General features: G+C 41.5%; 1 protein-coding gene across 1 annotated transcript in view; it reads right to left on the reverse strand.

Annotated features, from left to right (window-relative positions):
- LOC139203351 (metal transporter CNNM4) overlaps positions 1-23,984 on the reverse strand; it is a 47,807-nt gene that overhangs the window by 20,943 nt on the left and 2,880 nt on the right. Inside the window, exons 2-4 of the mRNA XM_070833036.1 lie at positions 4,531-4,674; positions 3,589-3,723; positions 1,775-1,944 (exon numbers count right to left, since the gene is read on the reverse strand). Of these exons, the coding sequence (XP_070689137.1) occupies positions 1,775-1,944; positions 3,589-3,723; positions 4,531-4,674 (449 nt within the window). The remainder of the gene's footprint in view (positions 1-1,774; positions 1,945-3,588; positions 3,724-4,530; positions 4,675-23,984) is intronic.

The following is a 23,984-nucleotide window of genomic DNA, read 5'->3' on the forward strand; positions in this document are numbered from 1 at the left end:
TCTGTTCAAGTGATGCCATTCTGTTTTGCAAGACCACCAACATGTGAACATCCATCTTGCCAGGCTCCAAGTTATGAGTTTGTGGCTGAACCACGGTGGTTTGGACCAATCAGCGCTAAGCTACTACTTTTTTATTTGTGTAATGTTCACTAAGCATTTTTCTGTGTCTTCATGGTTAATCACTCACATAATCGCTTGTAAATCTTTAAGAGAAGTCAGGTCCAGTTAAAGTTAATATTTGGTGAAGCAGATATCTGATTGCTATACAAACAGCATGTGAGTAACAGCATAGTGTAATTCACCCTCAGGGTACGCTTCACCCAAAATCTCTCTTTCACCGTGCTGTGGGAGTGTTTTGGGTGGAGTAAGAATTAAACCTCGTCCAGCCTTGCACTCCAGCAAATATACTTGTAGAGTTGATTGACTCTGAAGAACACCTATTACAATACTTACATTATTATTATTGAAAGGTAGACGAGCCCGTGATGTATTCGTCACTTTGTACATGTCACATAGCACAGTCACAGCACACCCAAAAAAAACACTGGAGTGAAATAAAGTGTGTGTGGAACAGCAGCTATTGTATTTGTGACTGACAGACTTTTAAAACAGCCTTGAGAAAGTTTTGAGCCTTAATCAGACCAAATGTTAAACTCTGTAACTGATTTAATTTAGAAACTCATTATTGCCAGTTAATGACAATTTAGTTTTTGTTGTGCAGCGCTTGTTCTGTGACTCAACTGAATTTTGAATGCTTTAAACATACAAATCCAGGCAAACACCAACACACTTTGCTTTGTCAACAGTTTCGGGACCCCCGTTGGGTCGCTGCTGCTGCGTGCGACGCCCACCGCCATCTGTCACAAGCTGTGGCTTTAGAGCCTCATTTAACAAAGCAGACAGACCGCTTGATGCCGCTGAGCCCCAGATGCACCCGGTGAAGGTGATGACTTGACAGGTAATGGGAGTGTGACATTTAGAGGGCGTGTTCACAACAGCAACCCAGAGGGCTGTTATACGTGTCTACGTGTCCGACGTCATGCAGGACAGGTGGGTTAATAAACTTGATTTTCAGGATCAAATTACATGAGATTACATCAGTATGTCCACATTAGGCCTGAAAAAAAGTGCTGTTATGTTTCTTATGCAACTTTTCACTGAATCCCACTCATCTTCTGGACTTGATTGTTATAAAAACATGTCAAGTGATCAGCAACAATGCATATTTGAACATCTAGATCACCGTGATGACTAAGTAAACTGATGACGATCAAGTGATAGGATCAAAAGCTTTAGAGCAGCTTCTAAACGGACCCTGTGTTCAAATTGGGGTTTTCTTTGTCAGCTACTATTTCCAAAGTCGAGAATGAACTCTGAAAGTCAAACATGCTTCATGCTTCTTGCATTCAACATCCAAGAAAGTTCGTATTTGCACACTGGTGACAAAACATAACAAACACAAATGCAAAAGAATCACTGGTGTTGAATCTGACGGTACAAACGGAGGCTGTGTAGGTGAAAAAAGAGAAGAGAGATAAAACTAAATATTGTCCTACTTTAGTTTGCACATGTGTGGGAGTACACATGAGCGCATGTGGGAAGATGTTTCAATCTACCGGTCTGTTTGAAAGTTTGTGAAGAGAGAAGATTTTTTTAAAACTCGCCCTGATCTCCTTTCCATCAGACAGCAGCATGAGCAGCTTCTACCGTTTCACCCACACTGAAGCCAAGAGCAGACACTGACCCCAGTCACGCTTCACCCCCCGCTGTGTACCTGCAGGATGAGGACGAAGTAGTCGACGGGCTTTCCCCTCTGGTAGACGTAGTGATTGGACGAGCGTTTGTCACTGTCGTTGAACTTTATCTCCTGGATCACATCCGGGTGGCGCAGAATCCGCAGCAGCACCTTGTCAGAGATCTGAGACGGGCTGAACAAGCTCACCTCTGCAGGAAGAGAGGAGGAAGACATGTTGTTTTACTAAAGACTTTTCAACAGCCAAGCAAGACAAAAACGGACCGTAATATATTTCTAGATGTTGATAAAGTTCAATACACATACCGGTGTTAAAAGTTCTAGAGATGCACCAACATTATTTCTTCAGCAGTCTGCAACCTGCTGACATGCAGGTGCTTATCAAACTAGTCATACACGCTTTTGTATGTAGTTACATAAAAAGATGTGCCAAGTACATGTGCTCTACAGCAGGAGATAGTATACTTAACAAAGTGTGTTACATACTTAAAGCCATAAACTTTGCTTTGACAAACTGAATTAACTCAAAGGATTACAAGAATTAAATATCAAACGAAGTAAGTTAAAAAGGAACTTCTGTATCTTTATCTTTTAAATACTTTGGGTTCAAAGTGGCTAGTAAGTACAAAATGTTTTGGGATGAGTCCAGTAGCCAGCAGCCGCGAACGGACTACAATGGCTGCAGTGTAATCCTTGCACCTGATCAAAGTACGTCCACTAAAAGTGCTTTTTTTTTGTCGCTGACAGGTTCAGATTGTTATTCTCAGTGTCTGACAACATTACACAAAGGATCCCTTCAGGGATACACCAACTAGCGCGAATCTGCCTTCTAGCCAACACTAGCACATTTACAGAGATGTTAATTAATGTGCACTGTCCCTGTAAAAAAAGTAACTGGTGAAAAGTGTTTGGTTTACATGTATTTCTTAACTGTCATCAGCCAGGCTGTCGCAATCAGGGCTCAGTGCCTTCGACTCCACCCAAGCTGGGAACAAAGAAACAGTCCACCCAGCAAATAAAACCCTATGCAATACACAGTGAGAGGTGAGGCATATATGACCAATGTTGGCATTCATAATCTAAAAGGAACACAAACTCCTTTCACTCAGGTTTACATATTAACTCAACGAGTTCACCTGGTTTCCTCAAAACAAAGAAAAGCGCTGCCTGCTGTGGTTCAGATGAAATGTTCCCTGACTTTTCAATGATTTTCAAGTCAGAACACCTTCACAGAAAAATCTAATAATTCCTGTGCAGTGAACCAAAGAAATAAAAATGAAACCAACATCCTGAGAAAGAAAACAGACACAAAGTCAGTGGTGTTTTGCCTGCAGAGGCAGACTCCTCCACATGCTCCTCCACCACAGTGTCTGGGAGATGAGGAAGTGCTACGTCATGCTAGCAGCGGCTAGTGCTAACTGCTCCTGGCAGAGCAAGTCAGCTCACTAACCAGACACATTGCAACACGTTCTCAAGTGATTCGTGGCAGTGATGGGGGATCATATCCAGCTGGCCACAGTCCAGAATCTTCTTGTGGTGGTGAGCACAGGCAGGCATACTGCTTGGATCTTAAATAGACCTTCCAAGTAAATAAACACATTCAATCCTCCCCCCTGCATGTATGGACCTGCTTTACTAGTCAGATGGCAGCAACAGACTCCATCACGTCCCGACATCCTGAGAATAATCATGTTGTGGCTTCATATCCAAGACATATGTTCTCATGTGCTGCTGGTTTATGAGCTCTAAATGATCTACCTGCTGTGTTTCAGTGATATTGTGATGAGTGACTGTGTGCGTCTGTGTGTGCAGGCTGGCGTCAGTCCGTTCCCCACCTGTAGCCAGGAAGCGATGAGCGGCCAGCAGCAGCTGAGGAGAGACCTTCACTTTTGATTCACTCTCGTGTTTGAAGGCAGAGAAGTCTCTCTTGTTCTTATTGGGTGCCACCTTTTTCCTAGTGCGATTATCAGCTGGGAAGTGACACACACACACACAAACACAAAACACACACACAAAGAAGACAAAAAGTTCTTTATCAAAAAAAAGTACAGCTAAATAACCAAAAAGGAAAAATCATCACAGTCACTTCATCTAAATGCCTGAAAATACTAAAAGATAGAACAATAATAAAGATAAGAATAATGAGGTAACGGCTAAGACAGAGGTGAAAATAGCCTTATCTGCACAGACAAGCTTACACTGTGTCCTAACGGCAAGCGAGCGGCATGCTCTCTGTCCACACCGAGTCTGTCAAATATGCACTTCTGTTGTTGTCATCGTGTAAATAAACCATGTAGCAACCAGCTATCAGACTGAAGATGTAACCAATATGGTAAAAAATGGGACGAGTACTTCCTCTCTTGCCACATTTGTGCATTTTAAACTGAATACAAACGTTTCATGTTGTGATATTTAGACCTTTCTTTACTGGAAATGACACGAAACAGCCAAAAGTAGAAGGCTGTTATGATGGATATCGGCTCTCTGTGACCTCCCTCCAGCCAGCTGCCTCCTAATTTAGGTTTTTGTAGTGAAATGAGGAGCTATCATACAGGTCCTCATTTCAATCAGCTGATCCTCGTCCATTACAGTACTTTCAAAGCTATTTAGAAATAGAAAGAAGGCATCTGACAAAGGTTCATCTGAAAATAGTGCGTTGCTCACGGCCAGTTAGGACAGTCCGATAGAAAACAAGGCAATCAAACCGAGACGTGCTTGCATCACTTGCTGTTGGTACTCGGTGTTGGTGGTGAAGTTAAGCAATAAGTCAAACTCACTGTAAAGGTCTGATTCATCCAGAATCTCTGACTTAATTATCTCTTCGATCACGTCTTCGAGGGTGACCAACCCCAGCACCTCGTAGAAAGGATCTCCCTCCCCCTCGTTGTTCACCTTCTGGACGATGGCCAGGTGGGATTTTCCTAAGAGGAGCAAAAAGAATCATTAGTGAGGATTTTCAGATCAGTCATCAATGCCTGCCACTCAAGCACAGAGGAAGTAGGGTTGTAAGAATACAGCCAAAATGTTTGATTATTCTTCTGGACGTCGTGATTGAGACAATTTGTAATAACAACCAGAGAAGCAAAATAGGTGTGAACTATGAAGTAAAGAATTCATATCAGCATCTGGACTATTCAGATCTACCGCATGCACACATTGAAGCCAGGAGCATGAGCGTGAAGTGACGTGCAAGAGGCACTGACGTACAGTTGGACAGCAGCTGCAACAGTTGGTGGAAGTGATGCACCATGACGTAATGACGTAATGCATCAATAAAAAGAAGAAGAAGAGCACAGGAGGATGTAAATGTGACAAAATCGGTGTATTGTGTCATACCCTAAGGGTACTGCATCCCTTTAGATATGACGTTTGCTTCAACAGTGCAGCTTTCATAGGTAGGTTACAGGGAATGCATTCAACTGTATTTATAAGACTTCATGGACACATGCAGAACATTTTGGGGAAAAACACTCACACAGTGGAGCTTCAAATGTTGCCATGTGTGTCTCTATTCTAATACTATTAATACTGTCAATTAAAGCCAAGAAATGTGGTTATAGTTGCTTGTTGTCTCAACTGTAAAGCACATCTATCAATATTGGCACCTATGGCACAAACCACCACACTGATTCTGATGTAAGTCCCTGTTTCTTTTCATGTGGATGTCAAGCGTTTCTTTCTTTGAACAGGTAAAGACCCAGGTGAGGCTGGATGGCTTGATTTGGCTCCTGCTGCACCAACACTGAGCCAACACTAATCTCATGTAAACAGCAGCCAAAGGGATCCAAGTGGAGCTAGATTATAAAGTGAAAATGTAATGATGGTATTACTCATGTCTTGCTCGTGATGGTATGTTCGGTAAAAGCTTCTGAGAGATGTCACTTATAAACATTTTAAAAAAAACACTCCAATCAGATTGTCTCAGCTCCTGTTTACAGTTTACAACAGCAGCCTTACATTTTAAAGAGTGTGCGATGTAAGGCAGACCTGTGGCCGTTAAGAAGCTCTGACAGTAGTCACAACATAATCATTTACCATCTCATTGCCATCTATTTTTTATTATTGCGGTATATATGTACTATTATATATGCTATTGTGAATGTGTGTGAAAGAATAGTCTCCTCCAACTTAGATTCCTGCTGTATGAATGATGTGCAAATGGGTGAATGAGGATGTGAAACGTGGAAATGACTAGAAAGACACTATACAAATACGGACCATTTACTGTCATTATATGTATTACACTGAAGCATATCATCGACTAGTGGCATATGTGAAACACTATTACGTTTTTATGTGGAGCATAAAAATGAAAAATAAAGACATTGTGAATCTTAATTACTGTTAAACTGTCATATCACAGCCCTTAGTTATTAGCACAAGGACCGGACCTGTGAGGCCGCTGTGGTTCAGGCTAGGTGTGTCCAGTCCAACATACCATAAACCTGGCCGAGCCCATCGGTCCTGACAAACAATCGTATGGTGATGGATCTCCATCTGACGGCAGCTCTGTTCTAACATTAACCCATCTGCCCACTCCCTCTGCCTGCACCACAAATAGCCTGTTAATGTGTATGGGTTGTTACAGCTGGGGTTGGGTCTGGACTTTGGTCACAAGCGTTACTGTACGACACAAAAACACATGCGTGCTCACCGAGAAACACACCCTCACATGATGTTCAAAGTGTCGATGGACGCTGGCCGGCGGCAGACTCGAGTCTAAACAAGTGCAGTGTTGGCCCTGGCGGTGCTCTGAATTATAAATGACGGTGCCAGAGTGCAGCACTCAGAATATATCTGGGGGTTTGGTGTACAGGTGGATAATTTTCTCCTCTCCACATGTATGCAACTGGTTTTAACTACCCTCTGTCTCACACACAAACAGATAAGAGACTGGGTTTGACCAGCAGGACGAGTGAGAGCCAGTGAAGCTCCTAATATATCAAAACTCCCCAAAACCTCAAGTGATCAAGTCGTGATAAAGGATAAAACAAGAGAGGAGGAGAGGCAGAGAGAGGGAGACAGAGAGAGGGAGACAGATCACAAAGCTCCATCGGCTGTCTTTGTTTCCAAAAAGGGAGCCACAGATCAATGGGATTTACAAAGAGCTCATATGACCAGCAATTAAAAGAGGACCAAAGGCTTCAAGTGTTTTGTCTGTGTGTGCGTGTGTGTCCTTGATGTCTGAATGTCCTGGCGAAGTGGGCGCTGCTGGCACGGTCACACAAACACACTCCACACATTCTCAGCTTTGACCTTGCTTGGTTTCACTACATGAATAGAGCAGAAGGACTTTGAGGAATCCATTTCCCACGAGGCCGGCTTTACTGTGGGAGTCTGTGATGTCACAACAGGAGATGTCGGGGTGGGCGGATGATGTGCTGTGTATTTAGTCTGGACACGCACGTCTCCAGAGGAAGCAGCAAGGCTGGACATTCATCATTGGCTAAGTAACGGATTACAAACAGGGCTGACAGATTATTTCCATTCTAAGTTAATTTATACGGGGTCTTTTTCAGAGAATCTGAGCCAACATTGAGCATAGACTGGGCGATTTAAGAAAATTTGCGTCTAAATATAATATTTATATTTATAATAAACTATATGCACATATTATCCAAAAACCTGTTGATATCAGCATCTTCCACAATGTTTAAAGTAGGTGTGTTTCTCCTTCTGACCAGAAAGGTGGGGTTTTGTTTCAGTCATGCATCTCTACCCTTCAGCCTTGGAAACGGTTGGTTTGTTTCCAGCGGACAGAGCCGACTGTAACTGCTGACTGTAGCTAACTTGTTATGCCAGTGAAAATCAATGTGTGAGAATGCCAAAGCTTATCCGGCTGCATCGGTGCAAGTGACGACCAGACTGGCAAAATACACAGATTAATTCAACTCCGACAGCCAACAAATATGTTCAATCACCTCTTTCTTCTTTTCTTTTTTTTTTAGCAAAGCACGTTGTACAAAAAACGTCAGATTCTCGTGTTTGCCTGCTGCTGAGCGCTATTTTCAGTGGGTAAAGCAACAAACAACAACAGCGGGTAACTTCTTGACATGCAGTTGACGGGTTAATGTGTCCGTACCCAGCCAAAGATTTTTTGGAGTTTTTATAGTTTCAACAACTTTGGCTATGATACATCCTCTCTGACAAATCCATCATTCTCTTAAACTTCATATAATGAGTAATTTAAGGTGAACTGCTTTAGCTTTAAACTAGAAAATTTAGTAGTTTGTGAAAAATAATGATAAAAATTAGTAGCTACAGCTGTCATTTTAACGTGCCACATGCATATGTAATTAAATTTGTAATTATTTTTACTATGTAGTCTTTACTGAGCATCTCTGTCACAAAATAATCCTCCCGCATGAATTATGTTCCATGTTTGTTGTCTCGTTTCGTGCTCCAAACTCTTAAAAACTGATGCTCCATTGACTTTCACTTCAGATTAATCTCTTAGTGTGTCCTCTCCTAGCGCCAAATCGTGTTTCATCAGGGGTTACATCACATAACGGAGGACTGATATCATTTCATGGGACCTGTAAGGTGTGAATTTTCCAGGATGGAGAGTGTTAGTCAATGTCCCGCAGTAAGGAAGCCTCAGAGTGCATTCATTAGCCAATCGTAGTTCATTCCACACGAGATCACTGTAGCAACGAAAATAGAGACATCATGTAATGGAAAAGGCACTCTGTGTGTGTGTGTGTGTGTGTGTGTGTGTGTGTGTGTGTGTGTGTGAGACTTCTCCCTGTGGTGCTGAGTCAATATGTCAGAGGAAGTAGGACCCCAGGGGACATACTTACCCCCAGTTACTGCAGAGTCACTTGAGAGTCTATTGAGTCCTTCAGAGGACACACACACGTTCAAGCTGCTTAATGCGCTCAGCGCCTGACCTGTCAGCTGAGTCTACAATTAAAGAACCCACAAACTCATCCAGCTCCTGTGTGTGTCTGAAGCTGCTGATTTTCAGGCATGATGTGCGTTCGTCACCAAACATGAGATGAGGTGACCAAAACAGCGTAGCGTGCTCACCTCTGGCTCACACAGAAATACGAACAGCTGTCACGAAACAGACGGAGAATCTGACATGACAGGAGAGTGTTTTTTGGTAAAAACCAAAAAAAAAAAAATCCATCACTCATCCGTCTTACAGGCTGTGAGTGAAGATGGCAGTAGTTGCCGTCGGTGCTCCTTGACTTTGTAAAATGTCTGAAGTCAGATTCACTTTTTCATATAAACATGTTTCAGTGTATTAATCGTTTATTAACTGCATTCAATTTTTATTCAATTTTTTATCATATGTGTATATTTTCCAGGTGATTTTGAAAATCAAAATAAAGTTAAAACAGATGCATGGATGCATTTATGTAACACACACAGAACAATTTATTGAAATATTACCAAAATCGCAATATAACCAAGTCAACATCAAAATCAGAGGAGCTGCATTTTCATTTATTTTTTGATAAAGATACAATCAGAGCTGCCTACAAATCATATTCTCCAGGCGTAGGGCAAAATGCCTGCTTGGTTCTTAATTTATTTATTTTTTAATTATTATTTTTATCAGTGAAAATTCGCCTCAAAACCGTGACTCATATCGCAATATCTGTCAAAATAAAAACACTATGACTTGCTTTGCTCATCATTCAACCCCACGAGGCGCTGCTTAACCATCAGGAAGATTCAGTGTTTTGCTCTAAAAGATTACATCCAGGTACCAACAAATACAGATGGGAAAAATAATATGTATTCAAAGTACAGTGAATCCTATTCTAACCTATGTAACACCACAAACACACCTGGCAGTACCAGTACAGGATTACATACCCTACGTATTTGTAGTCTGGTGCTTGTTTTAGATCAGCCTCATCTCAACTGTTGACTGTTTATGTTATGATTACATTATTAACTGGAAAAGGTTTTCCATTTTTGCTTGAAAAAGAGAATTAAATGACAAATTCATCATTTAAAACAAAATTGTGCTGATTCATTTTCAGTCAACTTGTCGTTTCAGTGTATATATGATAATTGAAAAAAAAAAAAAAAAAACTTCTCTCCAACACTAAGACAAACCACGTGAGAGCAGAGAAGAACAATTTGTCAAAACAGGAACCGAAAAACACGCTGACCTTTGTCACAGACGTTAAACCCTGCTGAGTTGCAGCTTCTCTTTTCTTGATTCAACGTTACTAACAAGCAAATGAGCAACACCTTTCCACACAAATCCCTCAACAACGAGGTTTCAGGTTCACGCAGTGTCATTATGGAAGTGTTCTGTGGTCGAATCGATCCCGAGAGGTGATGACCTGCTCAAAGCTTTTAACAGGGTTAAAAGTTAAATTCAAGCACTCTTCAAGCACTTTCAAGGTACCTAAACCAAAAAGTTCCAGACTTGCGGAGCACTGTTTAGTAATACAGTATACTATAGTGTAGTAAATTAGAGTATAGTAAAGTAAATTACTTAATAGAATTAAGAAAAATGGTATATTTAAATGCTTATTTAGTGTATTTACATATTTACATAAGAAAACTTTTCATTCAGTTCTCATTAAATTTTTTCATTTATCTGACGACCACCCTCTATTCCGCGGCTCCTTTCTGCAGGTTGAGTCTGTGGCTCCTCTACGAACCGTCATTAAAACAACAGCCGACAGTCTAAAACGACAACAAACTCCACCTGTTCTCTCAGAGGATGCACACGCAGACATTTGCCGTCATGACGCAAGCTCCTTTTTGGAGCTAATGTCAGTCGATCTGACTCTGATACACATAACACCTCGTCTGTGTGAGACAGGATGGTTTCATTTCAAATATTAAAAAAAAAAAAAATTATTTAGATGAGTGACCAGATTATGTTGAAAATTAAGCCTTTTTGAAGGAGCATTTTGAATTAAGCATTTTCCTCATCTTAAAAACATAATGCTAAACCTAAAATTAAGCATTTTCCTGTTTTATTGTGAAGATTTGTTTGTTTTTCTCTTATTTCTTATTTCATCATTATTTGAGCTGGATTGGTCACGCACTGTCTACACACACACACAGCAGGTCGGGTGACCTTCCAATCTGTTTCTCTGCCCTCTGGCTCTTCCGTCACCGGCCTGCAAGCCGGCCTGTTTGTTGACATGAAACATCGGCGACAAAAGGACGAGGGGGAGAGCGACGGCTCTGTATGGGAAAGGAATGCCACACGCATACCGCCCACGCACAAAACACGACGAGCCGGCCACAAATCGGCGGCACTGACCACGACCACCGACTGCAAAACACACACGCTGCGAGGGGATGAAACAAAAGTGCACGGCTGCAAATATGCATGTGCATGCTCATACACACACACACATAAATACAGTTCGCACACACACACACACACAAAGGCTTGTTGTGTGGGACAGGTCAAGCTCTTCTAACCGGTTTTTCTGGCTAAAACTGGGGCCTCATGCAGATCTACTCTGATCTTAAGGGGCAGTGAGGCTGTGGAGTAAAGGCTGGAACGGTTATATTCACTGATTAATTACTGATTGTTTAAGAATGTAAACTACCTCACTGTCTCTCATGTCGACACGCTCACCACTTTTTGCTGCAACAGAGGCAGTGTCATGTTAAGTTTTAGGCTGTATTCGGACTTATAATAGCGCTGCAGAAAAAAGAAAATCGAAGGGGGTGCGTTGGCGTGGACATGCAACTAAACAGTGAGTGAGGAGATGAAACAGACACCATAACGTTTAAAAGGTTTCACATTCACATCAGGATTTTATTCCTGCACCAACACAGAGCTGCAACTAATGAATCTTTGCAGAAATCTGTTTTTTTGTCAATGAACTTTTTATCGTTTCATCTATAAAATGACAGAAAAGGATGGCAAATGTCCGTCAAAGTTTCCCAGAGCCCATCGTGACTTCTTCAAATGTCTTGTTTTGTCCAACCAACAGTCCAAAAACTAAATTTATTCAGTTAACAATGAAACAGAGCAAAGCAGCAAATCCTCACACTGGGGCATCAAGCAGCATTTGCTTAAAAAAATAACTTTAATTATTAATCAGTTACTAATATTGTTGTCAATTAATCAACTAACTGCTTAATCAACTAATCGTTGCAGCTCTGGTTTTGCTTTGTTATGCAAATGTTTCACAACCAACTAACATTTTTTCAGAATAAAAGACTGATTGAGACACAACCCTCATATTACTCGAAAATTGTGAGTTTCTCTTGTGTTTAATTAAAGCGTAGTTAAAGACATTTGTGTTACGTTGATTTTACATAAAATGCACTTCTATTGAGGCAAGGAAGAATATGTAAAGCATCTTTTTGGTGAAACTGACAGCAGGGTCCGACATCTTTAATGCCACTGAGCCCAGCACCCACAAAGCCAATATAACCCTAAACTAAAATGCCTCGACACCAAATGTAGACGAATCCCAATACTGAGTTTATATAAAGTCCAGTATTGCGTAATATGACTTGTAGCAAAGCTGCAGCTCAAACAAACAGGCAGGACAGCTGTGTGAGCGCGAGTTCAGGACATAGTCATTTCTGCTGAGCTGCTCTTTCCTCATGCTGACTGATATCATTATGGCACACAGTCTGGAAGTGTTGATGTGACACACACTAAACACACACACTCTCACACACACACAGGTTGAAGTTGAGAGGACTGCAGCTGCACCGTCAGCACTTCGAGCTCGACAGGAAGAGAGCGAAAAGCAGCAGGCGGCTGATAAGAAAACAGAGAGAGAATCGGGGAGAAAATTGGCTGCTACTGATTTCCAGCTGCTGATTGAGTCCAGCTCCACCCAAGTCTGCTGTCAGCCCTCACGTCTCCGAGCACGGACGCATCTAGGGCTGCAAATAACCATTACCGTGGTGAAATATAGTGAAAATTATCATCATATTATGATGAGGCTGTTCTGTCAGCTGTTGTTCCTACTGGAGCTGATTGATTTGCTGTCAGCTATTAAATTAATCGCCAAATATTTTGATAATAGACTAATCGGTGATTTCAGCTTCTTTAATGTGAATATCATCTGGTTTCTTTGCTGAATATCTTTGGGTTGTGGGCAAATCAAGACACTTAAGGACGTCATTATGGGATTTAGGAAACACTGATTGATTTTTCACCAGTTTCTGACATTTTAAAGACCAAACAACTAAAAAAAACAGATTAGTCAAAAATGAAAATAGTCATTAGTTGCAGCCCAAGTTCCAACATTTCAGTCTCAACTTTTAAGGCAACATGGTCACAATCACAACCACTCATTATCAGTCAACATATTTGTCGCTTTAGTTCTTTCTGATAATTTGTCTTAAACAATTTCAGGACCTCGAGCAGAAATGTGCTCTGAGACAAATTTGCCTTACACCCTAAAAATAGCAGCAGACAGTGTAAGAATATTTCCTCCTGTAGCTGGCACTGAATCCATGCAGGAGATAAAATAATTATGTGTCTGTGTCTGCAAGAGGAGTGTTTTTAGACGCTGTCATATGTAAACAGTGAAAATAAAGTGCTGGATGCAGACCTGAATCAGTCATTCAGGTTTTATCTTCCACAAATGAAATCAGAGAACTACAGACGAGGAAGTGTGTCAATGAGTGTGTGTGTGTGTGTGTGTGTGTGTGTGTGTGTGTGTGTGTGTGTGTGTGTGTGTGTGTGTGTGTGTGTGTGTGTGTGTGTGTGTGTGTGTGTGTGTGTGTGTGTGCTTTTTTTTTACTCTTTGTGACTCAGCAGAACACCTGAGGGGTTGTCTCTTAAAAATAGAAAGTCAAATACTCGTTCACACACACACACACACACACACACACACACTACTACCAGCAGGAAAATGTCAGTGGTGGCTTTTAGCCGGCTGGCTGGTCGGTACATAGTCGATAAAAGGTAAAAAAGTGCAAACAGAGGCTGCAGCTAGCTCTGCTAATCCTTCCAGCGCTACTGTTGCTAACGTGTTTGACCCCCACATGAAGAACACACAAAATCTTATCTAACTTTCTGAAGAAATATATTTTAAAAACCACCATTTCTTCAACAGAGAAAAGATACCACATTAGTTTCTGCTCTTCTCCATCTCTTGTTTTGCCTCCTCATATCTTGTTGTGCTTAATGCCAAATCTAGGACGGCTGTGGCTCAGAGCTGGTCGTCCATCAATCGGACGATCTGCGGTTCGATTCCCAGCTCCCCCAGTATGCATGTCATGTCAAGGGTCCTTGGGCAAGACATTGAACCCATACCGTCTGTGTGTGAATGTGTGTGACAGAATAGTCTCCTCCAACTTAGATTCTTCCTGTATGAACGGTGTGTGAATGAGTGAAGGTGAATGTAGTGTTAAAAGCGGTCCAAAAATGGTCAAGAAGAGTATAAAAGCACTAAACAAGTACAGTCCATTGACCCTTCAAGGGTCGATCCCACCCACATGTCTGTCATAGGAGCTACTGACCACTGCAGGCTCACTAAATACCAAATGCAGGGTGTCTACATGCATCAGCGAGTTAAACTTAAGGCGTTTTAAGACTTTTTAATACCTCTGTTTAATACCAGACCTTCATCGTCACAGATGCAATTATAAATGCACAGATAATGGATCTGACACAGTCACACTGTGATTAGGTTAAGGAAAAAATGATAGTGAAGTTTCACTTTAGGCTTCAAATGGGACACGATCCACAGTCTGACAAATAAAGACCTGCCTCTAATAAAAGCCTGTTTCAAATAAATGCCCGGTACTCTCTGCAGCGCAGGTAAAAAGAACACGCAGTATTTAAGACTTTTTAAGGACCCGCAGTCACCCTGAAATAGTGAGCTGTCACTGATGCATGTATATGTGTGTGTTATAACTTGTTTCTAATAGTATATTGATGATTTATCAAGTGGTTACAACCCAATTAATAACTGTATTATTATATATCATTAATAAGGGCAGTCTTAACGTAAAGGGGTACCAAACAAGGTGACTCTTCATAACCTTTTATGGTTCACATACTGGTTACAAAATGTCAGATCTGTGATGGAGTGGTGGGCAGGATAATAACAGGAGGGCAGGTTTAAACACACACATACTGAACCAGCGAGCAAATATGGGGAGTGAATTAGTCCTCTCCAAACTCCTGAACCTCCTTAATAAAACAAATCATGACGCCACAACCGCGTGGCCTACTTCCTGCTTCAGATGAATTCACAAACAGCTTTCAGTGAATAATTTAGGGAGAGATTTGACAACGTTTCCAGGAAGTTCAGTTATCTGGAGGATTCTCGTTTAGCAAGTCCTCACCTCCAGCCCAGGCGTTCTTACATAATAACTGCTCTCTGCAAAATCATGACGCTTTCTTTCAACAATAAAGTATTTTACACCATTCAGTCTGTGGCATACAGCAAAACAGACTGCTCTTTCCTTGATAGTCAAAACAAAAAACAGAAGAACAAGGACAGACGGAGGAGAGAGTGAGAGTGAGAGAGACACACCCATGAGACAAAGGGGTGGAGTGGAGATCCAGGTCTGCCCCATGACTACCCCCGTTATGAGGCGGAGATTGGGTAATCTTTTACTCAAAGTTGTAAAACTCTGTGTTCGTAAATATTGTTTCTTTAAGAGTCAGAGGTTCACAGTTCGGATTTGGGTAAAAGGCTGAGATTGGAGCTGAGATTAGGTTAGATTAAGAGTTTGGGCGAGGGGTTGAGGAAGGAATGTAGTATAAATGAAGGTGTCTACAAGCAGGGGGGTGTCACAAGATCAGACTTAACGTGTGTGTGTGTGTGTGTGTGTGTGTGTGTGTGTGTGTGTGTGTGTGTGTGTGTGTGTGTGTGTGTGTGTGTGTGTGTGTGTGTGTGTGTGTGTGTGTGTGTGTGTGTGTGTGTGTCTGTCTGTCTATGGGTACAAAAGTTACTGAGAGAGCAGAACACGTGAAAAAGTGACCAGTTATGATCTGATTTAAAAGACAGGGTTGCTATACCATTTCCAAAGTCAAATTCAAGCACTTTTCAAGCATTTTCAAGGTGCATTTCCAAGCTTTTCCAGCACGAAGAAGAAGCTAACTAGTCATTCAGATAGGGATTAATATCCTGCAGTTTCAAGCATTTTTTTAAAATTTTAAAACGCCACACTAAATTTAAGGCATTTACCAGGATTTCTAGCACCCATGCAAACCCTGAATAACAAGCAAACAAAGGAGATAAAACACTAGAGAGGACCGCCAGCTGTACAATCCTCTAAATGTGCCATTTTAACCATTCACAATGTCAAGACACACAAGAAACACTTGTACAAGTTAGAGGCGTCCTGAGCTGATCCTGTGGGCTGGTATCAGGCCATAGATCTGGCCATGTTTTAATGGATCAGTATCAGTTAAATAATCCACATCAGATACTGAACTCTGCTGTGTTTCGACCGTCTAAGCCTGCTAATGTTGCAAATCTGCGAGCATTTCTCTGCGTTCCAGAGGTGGAAGAAGTCTTCAGTTCCTTTACTTGAGTAGAAGTGCTAATAACTAACCGTGCTTAGAAAATACTCGATAGAAAGAAAAAGTCCTGCATCATCCTGTCAGGGTTCGTTTTGCAAGAATGACCTGCTCGCTGTACATTATCCCTTACATATTAACTTAAACAGTTCTGGCTTTTTCCAGAGATTTCAACCACAACCCGGTCTGACTTTGACTTTTATGTTCACTTTTCATTTTCAATCAACTGTAAAACTTTCTGCAGTACTTAAATCTCACAGTGTGAGAGCCTGAAAAGGGTTTTGTGTGGATATCTTCTTTTTAAAAAAGTCCTTCCTCCGTACAAAACTGAGCCCCTTACTGTCCCACTGAATTTCACTGACAGGTTTTTGAGACACACTGCTACCCAACAGACAAACGGTGATTAAACCGCAGCACACGTAACGGGGTCCTGAAGGCTGGGCAGGGTGTCCAGATAAGTGCTCAGACTCCGATAAACAACAGACAGGGCAGACGGTCCTGACAACCACAAATAAAACACAAGCTGATTCACTTCGTGAGACGCTCAAAGTGTTTAAGGCTCTGCTGGGATGTTGTGATTAGACCTGCCGATTGACTCACATCCCATCTAATGCTGCTAGTGCTAAAAAAAGAGCAGTTATTACTTCTTTACAACAGAAATATATTAATACTATGATTACTATCATTATCATCATCAGTATTATTAATGAAATATAATGCCTTATCTATGTCTGAGAAATGTCCATTCCCTCAAGTTTCCTCTCCAAGTACCCAGTAGTTGTGTCTCCTGGAGGATGGGGAACGTTATGTTCATGACAGCCTTTCTATGCACTGGCCGCAAACAACAACGCACAGCTAAAAGCTAAAAGCTAAAGTTACATGCATATCAAAAATCGGGCTGGCATTAGCGGCGGCTGTGGCAGGTGGTTACACTTTGAATTTTGACTTTCCTACACATTTAAACAGTCAGGCATCCTGCGGTGGCCCCAAACCAATCTGTGCTCCATCTGGGGTGTCTGGGGTCCTTCTCCAAACCAGTGGAGGCTGAATCCCACAGCTGTCCCACACAAGCATTGCGGGAAGACACAGAAAACACTCAGTGCCACTATGGGTCGCCATGAGCGCACACAACGTTCCTCCAACGGGAGAGGAGGCCTTCTAGGATGCTTTCAGGAGGAGGTTTAGCAGTTGTTCTTGTAGCTCCAAAGCGAGTGTGTCATGGTTTCTGACAATGATACAGCTGCTTTCGGGGAAACCATGGCAATTCCCAGCTTTACCCACCGAACCATCCCACAGTATTTGGACGTGATTGTGGACACTCCTCCCAGTGATAGAGCACACCTGTGTTACATAGAGTTTAAATGTTTGCTGGGCTGTTGTGTCCTTTAATACCCTGAGAAGCACTTTTATGTCCACATGTCACAATATTCAAATACATTTTCTTGCATCATGGCTACGAGTGTGTGACTTCCTTCTCCCACTCGATGTTTTGATGTTCAAGTTTAGGCAGATGAATATTCTTATTTCTCAAATGAAAGAGAAAAATATGAATTATGTACTTTATTTAAAACTTCATAGCAATAGGCGGAAACCCAATATGTTTACAAAAAGTGATTCATCAGCGACTTTCAAGGGACAAACAGTAAGCACTCGCACTAGAGAGCTGTTGTTATCTTATAGATATCCATTGTCTTTATGTTCAACTAGGGCTGTGTTATGTTCTTTATCAGTAAACACAACAAATGTTGAGTCCATAAGATGTCAGAAAAAAGTAATGTAAGGCCATCAAGGTTTCACAGAGCTCCAGTTTAAATATTCAGATATCTTGTTTTGTCCAGCCGGGAGTTCAGAAGCCAAAAGATTTCAAGATTTCATCTTAGAAGACCAAGAAAACCAGCAAATATTAGCATTTGAAAAGTGAGCTCAATGTTCACCTCAATGTTATTTTACAAGTTCAGGATAAAAATGTCTAACATGGTTACATTGTGAAGAAAACTTACTACTGAAAATTGTGTTTTTTACTACAGTCGCACTGTGTTTGGGCTCCACCTTTCTCATCATCACCACCAATAAGAAAAAAACTGATAAAACTAGCACAAAAACACACATTGTTGATCCTATACTGGTTTTATTTAAGGCAGCTGGAGTCCCTGAGGCCAAATGGAGGCTGATACAACGGAGGGTAAAGCATGTGACAGTCTGTTGACAGAGTGCCGTGTGCCTCCAGTGGCTTCATGGTTCACTTGTGTTTGTGTGTTTTCTAAATCGTGCCTGATGTCCAGTGCACGTGAATTTTAAAACCTTCCTGCGTGTAATGATGAACACATGAACACAAACCAGTGCTAGTGACATTTCATTATCAATTTCAATTTGTTACATTTTAGAGGAATAGCACAGCCACCTCCACCTCCTCTAATTTACATATACAGTGGGGCAAAAAAGTATTTAGTCAGCCACCAATTGTGCAAGTTCTCCCACTTAAAAAGATGAGAGAGGCCTGTAATTTTCATCATAGGTACACTTCAACTATGAGAGACAGAATGGGGGGAAAGAATCCAGGAAATCACATTGTAGGATTTTTAATGAATTAATTGGTAAATTCCTCGGTAAAATAAGTATTTGGTCACCTACAAACAAGCAAGATTTCTGGCTCTCACAGACCTGTAACTTCTTCTTTAAGAGGCTCTTCTGTCCTCCACTCGTTACCTGTATTAATGGCACCTATTTGAACTCGTTATCAGTATAAAAGACACCTGTCCACAACCTCAAACAGTCACACTCCAAACTCCACTATGGCCAAGACCAAAGAGCTGTCAAAGGACACCAGAAACAAAATTGTAGACCTGCACCAGGCTGGGAAGACTGAATCTGCAATAGGTAAGCAGCTTGGTGTGAAGAAATCAACTGTGGGAGCAATTATTAGAAAATGGAAGACATACAAGACCACTGATAATCTCCCTCGATCTGGGGCTCCACGCAAGATCTCACCCCATGGGGTCAAAACGATCACAAGAACGGTGAGCAAAAGTCCCAGAACCACACGGGGGGACCTAGTGAATGACCTGCCGAGAGCTGGGACCAAAGTAACAAAGGCTACCATCAGTAACACACTACGCCGCCAGGGACTCAAATCCTGCAGTGCCAGACGTGTCCCCCTGCTTAAGCCAGTACATGTCCAGGCCCGTCTGAAGTTTGCTAGAGAGCATTTGGATGATCCAGAAGAGGACTGGGAGAATGTAATATGGTCAGATGAAACCAAAATAGAACTTTTTGGTAAAAACTCAACTTGTCATGTTTGGAGGAGAAAGAATGCTGAGTTGCATCCAAAGAACACCATACCTACTGTGAAGCATGGGGGTGGAAACATCGTGCTTTGGGGCTGTTTTTCTGCAAAGGGACCAGGACGACTGATCCGTGCAAAGGAAAGAATGAATGAGGCCATGTATCGTGAGATAAACCTCCTTCCATCAGCAAGGGCATTGAAGATGAAACGTGGCTGGGTCTTTCAGCATGACAATGATCCCAAACACACCGCCCGGGCAACGAAGGAGTGGCTTCGTAAGAAGCATTTCCTGGAGTGGCCTAGCTAGTCTCCAGATCTCAACCCCATAGAAAATCTTTGGAGGGAGTTGAAAGTCCGTGTTGCCCAGCGACAGCCCCAAAACATCACTGCTCTAGAGGAGATCTGCATGGAGGAATGGGCCAAAATACCAGCAACAGTGTGTGAAAGTGTGAAGTGTGTGCAACAGTGAGGTCAAACCAAAATGTTTGACCTCTGTCATTGCCAACAAAGGGTGTATAACAAAGTATTGAGATGAACTTTTGTTATTGACCAAATACTTATTTTCCACCATAATTTGCAAATAAATTCTTTAAAAATCAGACAATGTGATTTTCTGGATTTTTTTTTCTCTTTTTGTCTCCCATAGTTGAGGTATACCTATGATGAAAATTACAGGCCTCTCTCATCTTTTTAAGTGGGAGAACTTGCTCAATTGGTGGCTGACTAAATACTTTTTTGCCCCACTGTATATCAGAATCAGAATCAGAATTACTTTATTAATCCCCATGGGGAAATTGCTTTTTGTTACACACAGCTCCAAAAGAATAATAATAAACTTCAAACACAAAGTAAAATATAAATATATAAAAGTATGAATAAAAAAAGGTGTATTAAAAATTATTATTACAAATTATTACACAGAGGTAAATTACTGCACCAGGTGAGTCCGGAGTCTTATATTAATAATAATAATAATAACAACAATAATACCACTACTAATAATACTAACAATAATACTACTAATAAAAATATATAACATGCACATATATATATAATATATGTAATATAATATATATATATTTACATATATATGTAAATATATATGTGTGTGTGTGTGTGTATGTATATATATATATTTACATACACATACACATATATATATATATATACACACAGTATATGTATATAAGTCAATAAAGTTTCCTTTCTTGTTTTCTCTTTTTCTTTGATGTCGACTGTTACTATTTCCAGCAACATCATTAAACTTTCATCTCGTCTAATAAGGTCACCTCAAGTCCATCTGAAAGGTCAAACTGACCTGAACTGACTGAAAAGGCTACACACACACACACACATACACAGAAGAAGAAGAAATGTCAGTATATATATAGCTTGATGACTTTCATTATCATTGTTTCAGAACTGATCGGTTCAAATCTTGGGCTGACGTAGTATTTCTGACTTTGCAGAGCACAACCTAAAGAGTGTCGTGTCGTGTGTACACAACCACTGGTGCTGCCGGACGTCATCACCGTGGTAACTGATGCCGAGCGGCAAGTGAGAGGAACTTGAGACGTAAGCGGGGAGTCCGGTCTGAGAGGAGGCAGGGGGTCGGCGGACAATCAAGCCTGGACGTTACCACGCCAACGTGCTCACAGCGTGGAGGCTGACGTGGCACAAAAACAAAGTGTTTTGCATCTCCTGCAGCAGGAAGTACTCACAGTAGTGATGTACTGCGAGCTGTGTTTTTCTTCCTGTGGACGCTGCTAATCGGGCAAATGACCGCCGCCTTGATCCTCATGTGTCAGAGGACTTCACATTTTTAAAAAATCCACCTGAGAGTTGATAGAAAGACGAATGACAGGAAATTGATAAGATCTGCTCGTTTGAAACCAACTAAGACTTGAAGATTACAAGACGCCACAGCTACAAATCACCCCTATAATTCTCTTTCCTTTATTCTTTACTGTAGGGAAATGGGGTTTTTACATTTATTTACATATCATTATCATATTTATACCTTTCATTGTATCTTAATGCCTTTTATTCTGTTTTTATATTTATTTGCCCAATAAATATATCTTATCTTTTAAAAAATCTCACACATGTACAACCAGAGTGACAATAAACAACTTGAATCTTGGATCATGAAGTGCAACTTAAATGTTTCTAGGAGCAGAAACTAATGCTAAGATTGTGAGCCGCCTTAACCCTAGTCCTTATTTCCCTTCATCCCCTGTAATGTCTTCCGAAGCTTCATATAAGTACGTTTTGTACTGTTGGATCAAAGATATCAACCCCAATGTTGGGGTCTGATACAAAGAAATGTTCTGTACATTTAGTCTTAAAAAAAACAAGCTGCTTTAGAGGAAAATGACAAATTGCTCTTGAAGGTTTGACCCCCTTCTCTCATTAGGTACCTGCATATCTGAACATTTTACGTCTAAAAGGGTGTCATATCTTTGGAGTGGAGGCGCCTTCAAACGGACCATATGGTGCTCATTGCATCATTACTTGTTATGTTACCAGACACATTGTGTTTGCAAAAGCAAGTGTAAAAGTTCAGATTCAGATTGACTGCACTGATCCAGCTGATCCATCATATTCTGCTCTTATTTCTATTCACCTTCCATCCGTTGCAGAGCAATACACTTCCCTGCAATATCCAACCTCTAACTCCATTTTTTCTGTCTTGCCTCATGGTTTGAGTTGTGTGGCAAAATATTAAGCTAAAAGCTGTTCAACACTAAAACAGGACAGCAGTAGCATTGCCCAAAGCTTTGCAAAAACAGCAACGGCCCTCAAGTCTTAATATGTCAGTGTGTCTAAAGTCAACTCAGGTTGCTTTGAATGTATTGACTCAAATTACAGTAATCATATGCAGGGTCCCAACACCTTTTCCAAAGAGGATTTCAAGTATTGTCAAAGAGTCAGATTGCTATGCACTTTATCATATGCAATTAGAGTCCAAGCACTTTTCAAACCTTAAAAAACATTACATCAATAATCAAGCATTTTCGAGGATTTCCAGAAGAGATGCTGTTGACAAAGAAACACCATCTTACTTGACATGTTAATCAGGTTAAAGTAGCTGAAAACAACAGTCCATTTACAAGTAATCTCTACTTATATATTGTTTAATTTGTGGAACTGTTTATTATTAATCAAAAAAATGTTGTTTCTTGTGTATATCTGACCTCAAGTGATGACAGGCACTGACCGCTTCCTCCTTTGCGATAACCCTCAAACTCAACACTTCATACACAACAGCTGAGTGTATTCTCATAACCCCCTGCAGTAAATCTCTCTGACAAGCTTCGAGGCAATAAGGATTGTTTTCAACTCTCAGTGCAGCCAGAATTGTGTGTGTGTGTGTGTGTGTGTGTCTGTGTGTGGGTCTGTGTGTAGGGCCTGCAGCTTGTTGCCAAAGCCTCCCACCATGACAGCCAAGCCTACTGAGAGGAACCGCAGAGCCATTTCTTGGCCAAATGTCACACAGCGCCGTGCCCCACCACCACCACGGCAGCTCAAAAGTCAGTCCACAGCGGCTGATCTGAGATAAGCGCAGAGTAACGGTGAAAGATGCGAATTAAAAGACAGCTGAGGTGCAGTTCGGGACACGAAAATCGCACCGGCATGAACACAGAGCTGAGAGCCTGCTGACAAAGTTCTTACAGTTGTACAGTCGGACACTGATGCTGCTACAGAGACAGAAAGGCAATCAGTCTTTCCTCACTGTACTGAGACATAAACACAGCAAGTCAGTGTGTGTGTGTGTGTGTGTGTGTGTGTGTGTGTGTGTGTGTGTGTGTGTGTGTGTGTGTGTGCGCGCGTGTGTGTGTGTGTGTCTACTGTCTGTGACCTTGAGAGGAGATGTCTGAGAAAGGAAAAATATATCCCTGCAGGGATGGCGTCAGTGTGTGTACAACGTCCTCCTGAGAGAGGGAGAGCGCACATGTGTGTTATCTTTGTCTTTGTCTTTGTGTGTGTGTGTGTGTGTGTGTGTGTGTGTGTGTGTGTGATGAAAACAGCAAAGCAGGCGAGAGAAGTAAAACAGGGACGTGTTTTCGACATCACCAAACAGACCTGACTGATAGAGAAGATGAGCCTCACCACTTCTTCGGTACATGTTGCTGTCATTCCTAAACTCAGGTCCAGCTTCAGATGATTATTCACACTTTTATATCACCCCTGTTGAACTGCCTTTTCACCTGCCTCAGCAAGTTGTCTCTGGACCGCCTACAACTAGCCCAGAAAGCTGCTCCAAGGCTGCTAACCAGGTCCAACGAGTCAACTCACATCACGCCTGTCCCTATCCTCTCTGCACTGGCTTCCCATCGAGGTCAGGACTCATTTTAAGGTGCTTGTTTTTACATTTAGAGCCGTGCGTGGTGCAGCGCCTGTGTACATCTCTGAGCTTATTCATCCGTGCATCACCAGTAGGTCTCTGAGGCCCGCGGACCAGAGCCTACCGTCAGTCCCTCGCACTCGTCTAAAAAACGAAAGGT

The sequence above is a fragment of the Pempheris klunzingeri genome, chromosome 7, assembly GCF_042242105.1.
Source record: "Pempheris klunzingeri isolate RE-2024b chromosome 7, fPemKlu1.hap1, whole genome shotgun sequence".
Classification (NCBI taxonomy): Eukaryota; Metazoa; Chordata; class Actinopteri; order Acropomatiformes; family Pempheridae; genus Pempheris; species Pempheris klunzingeri.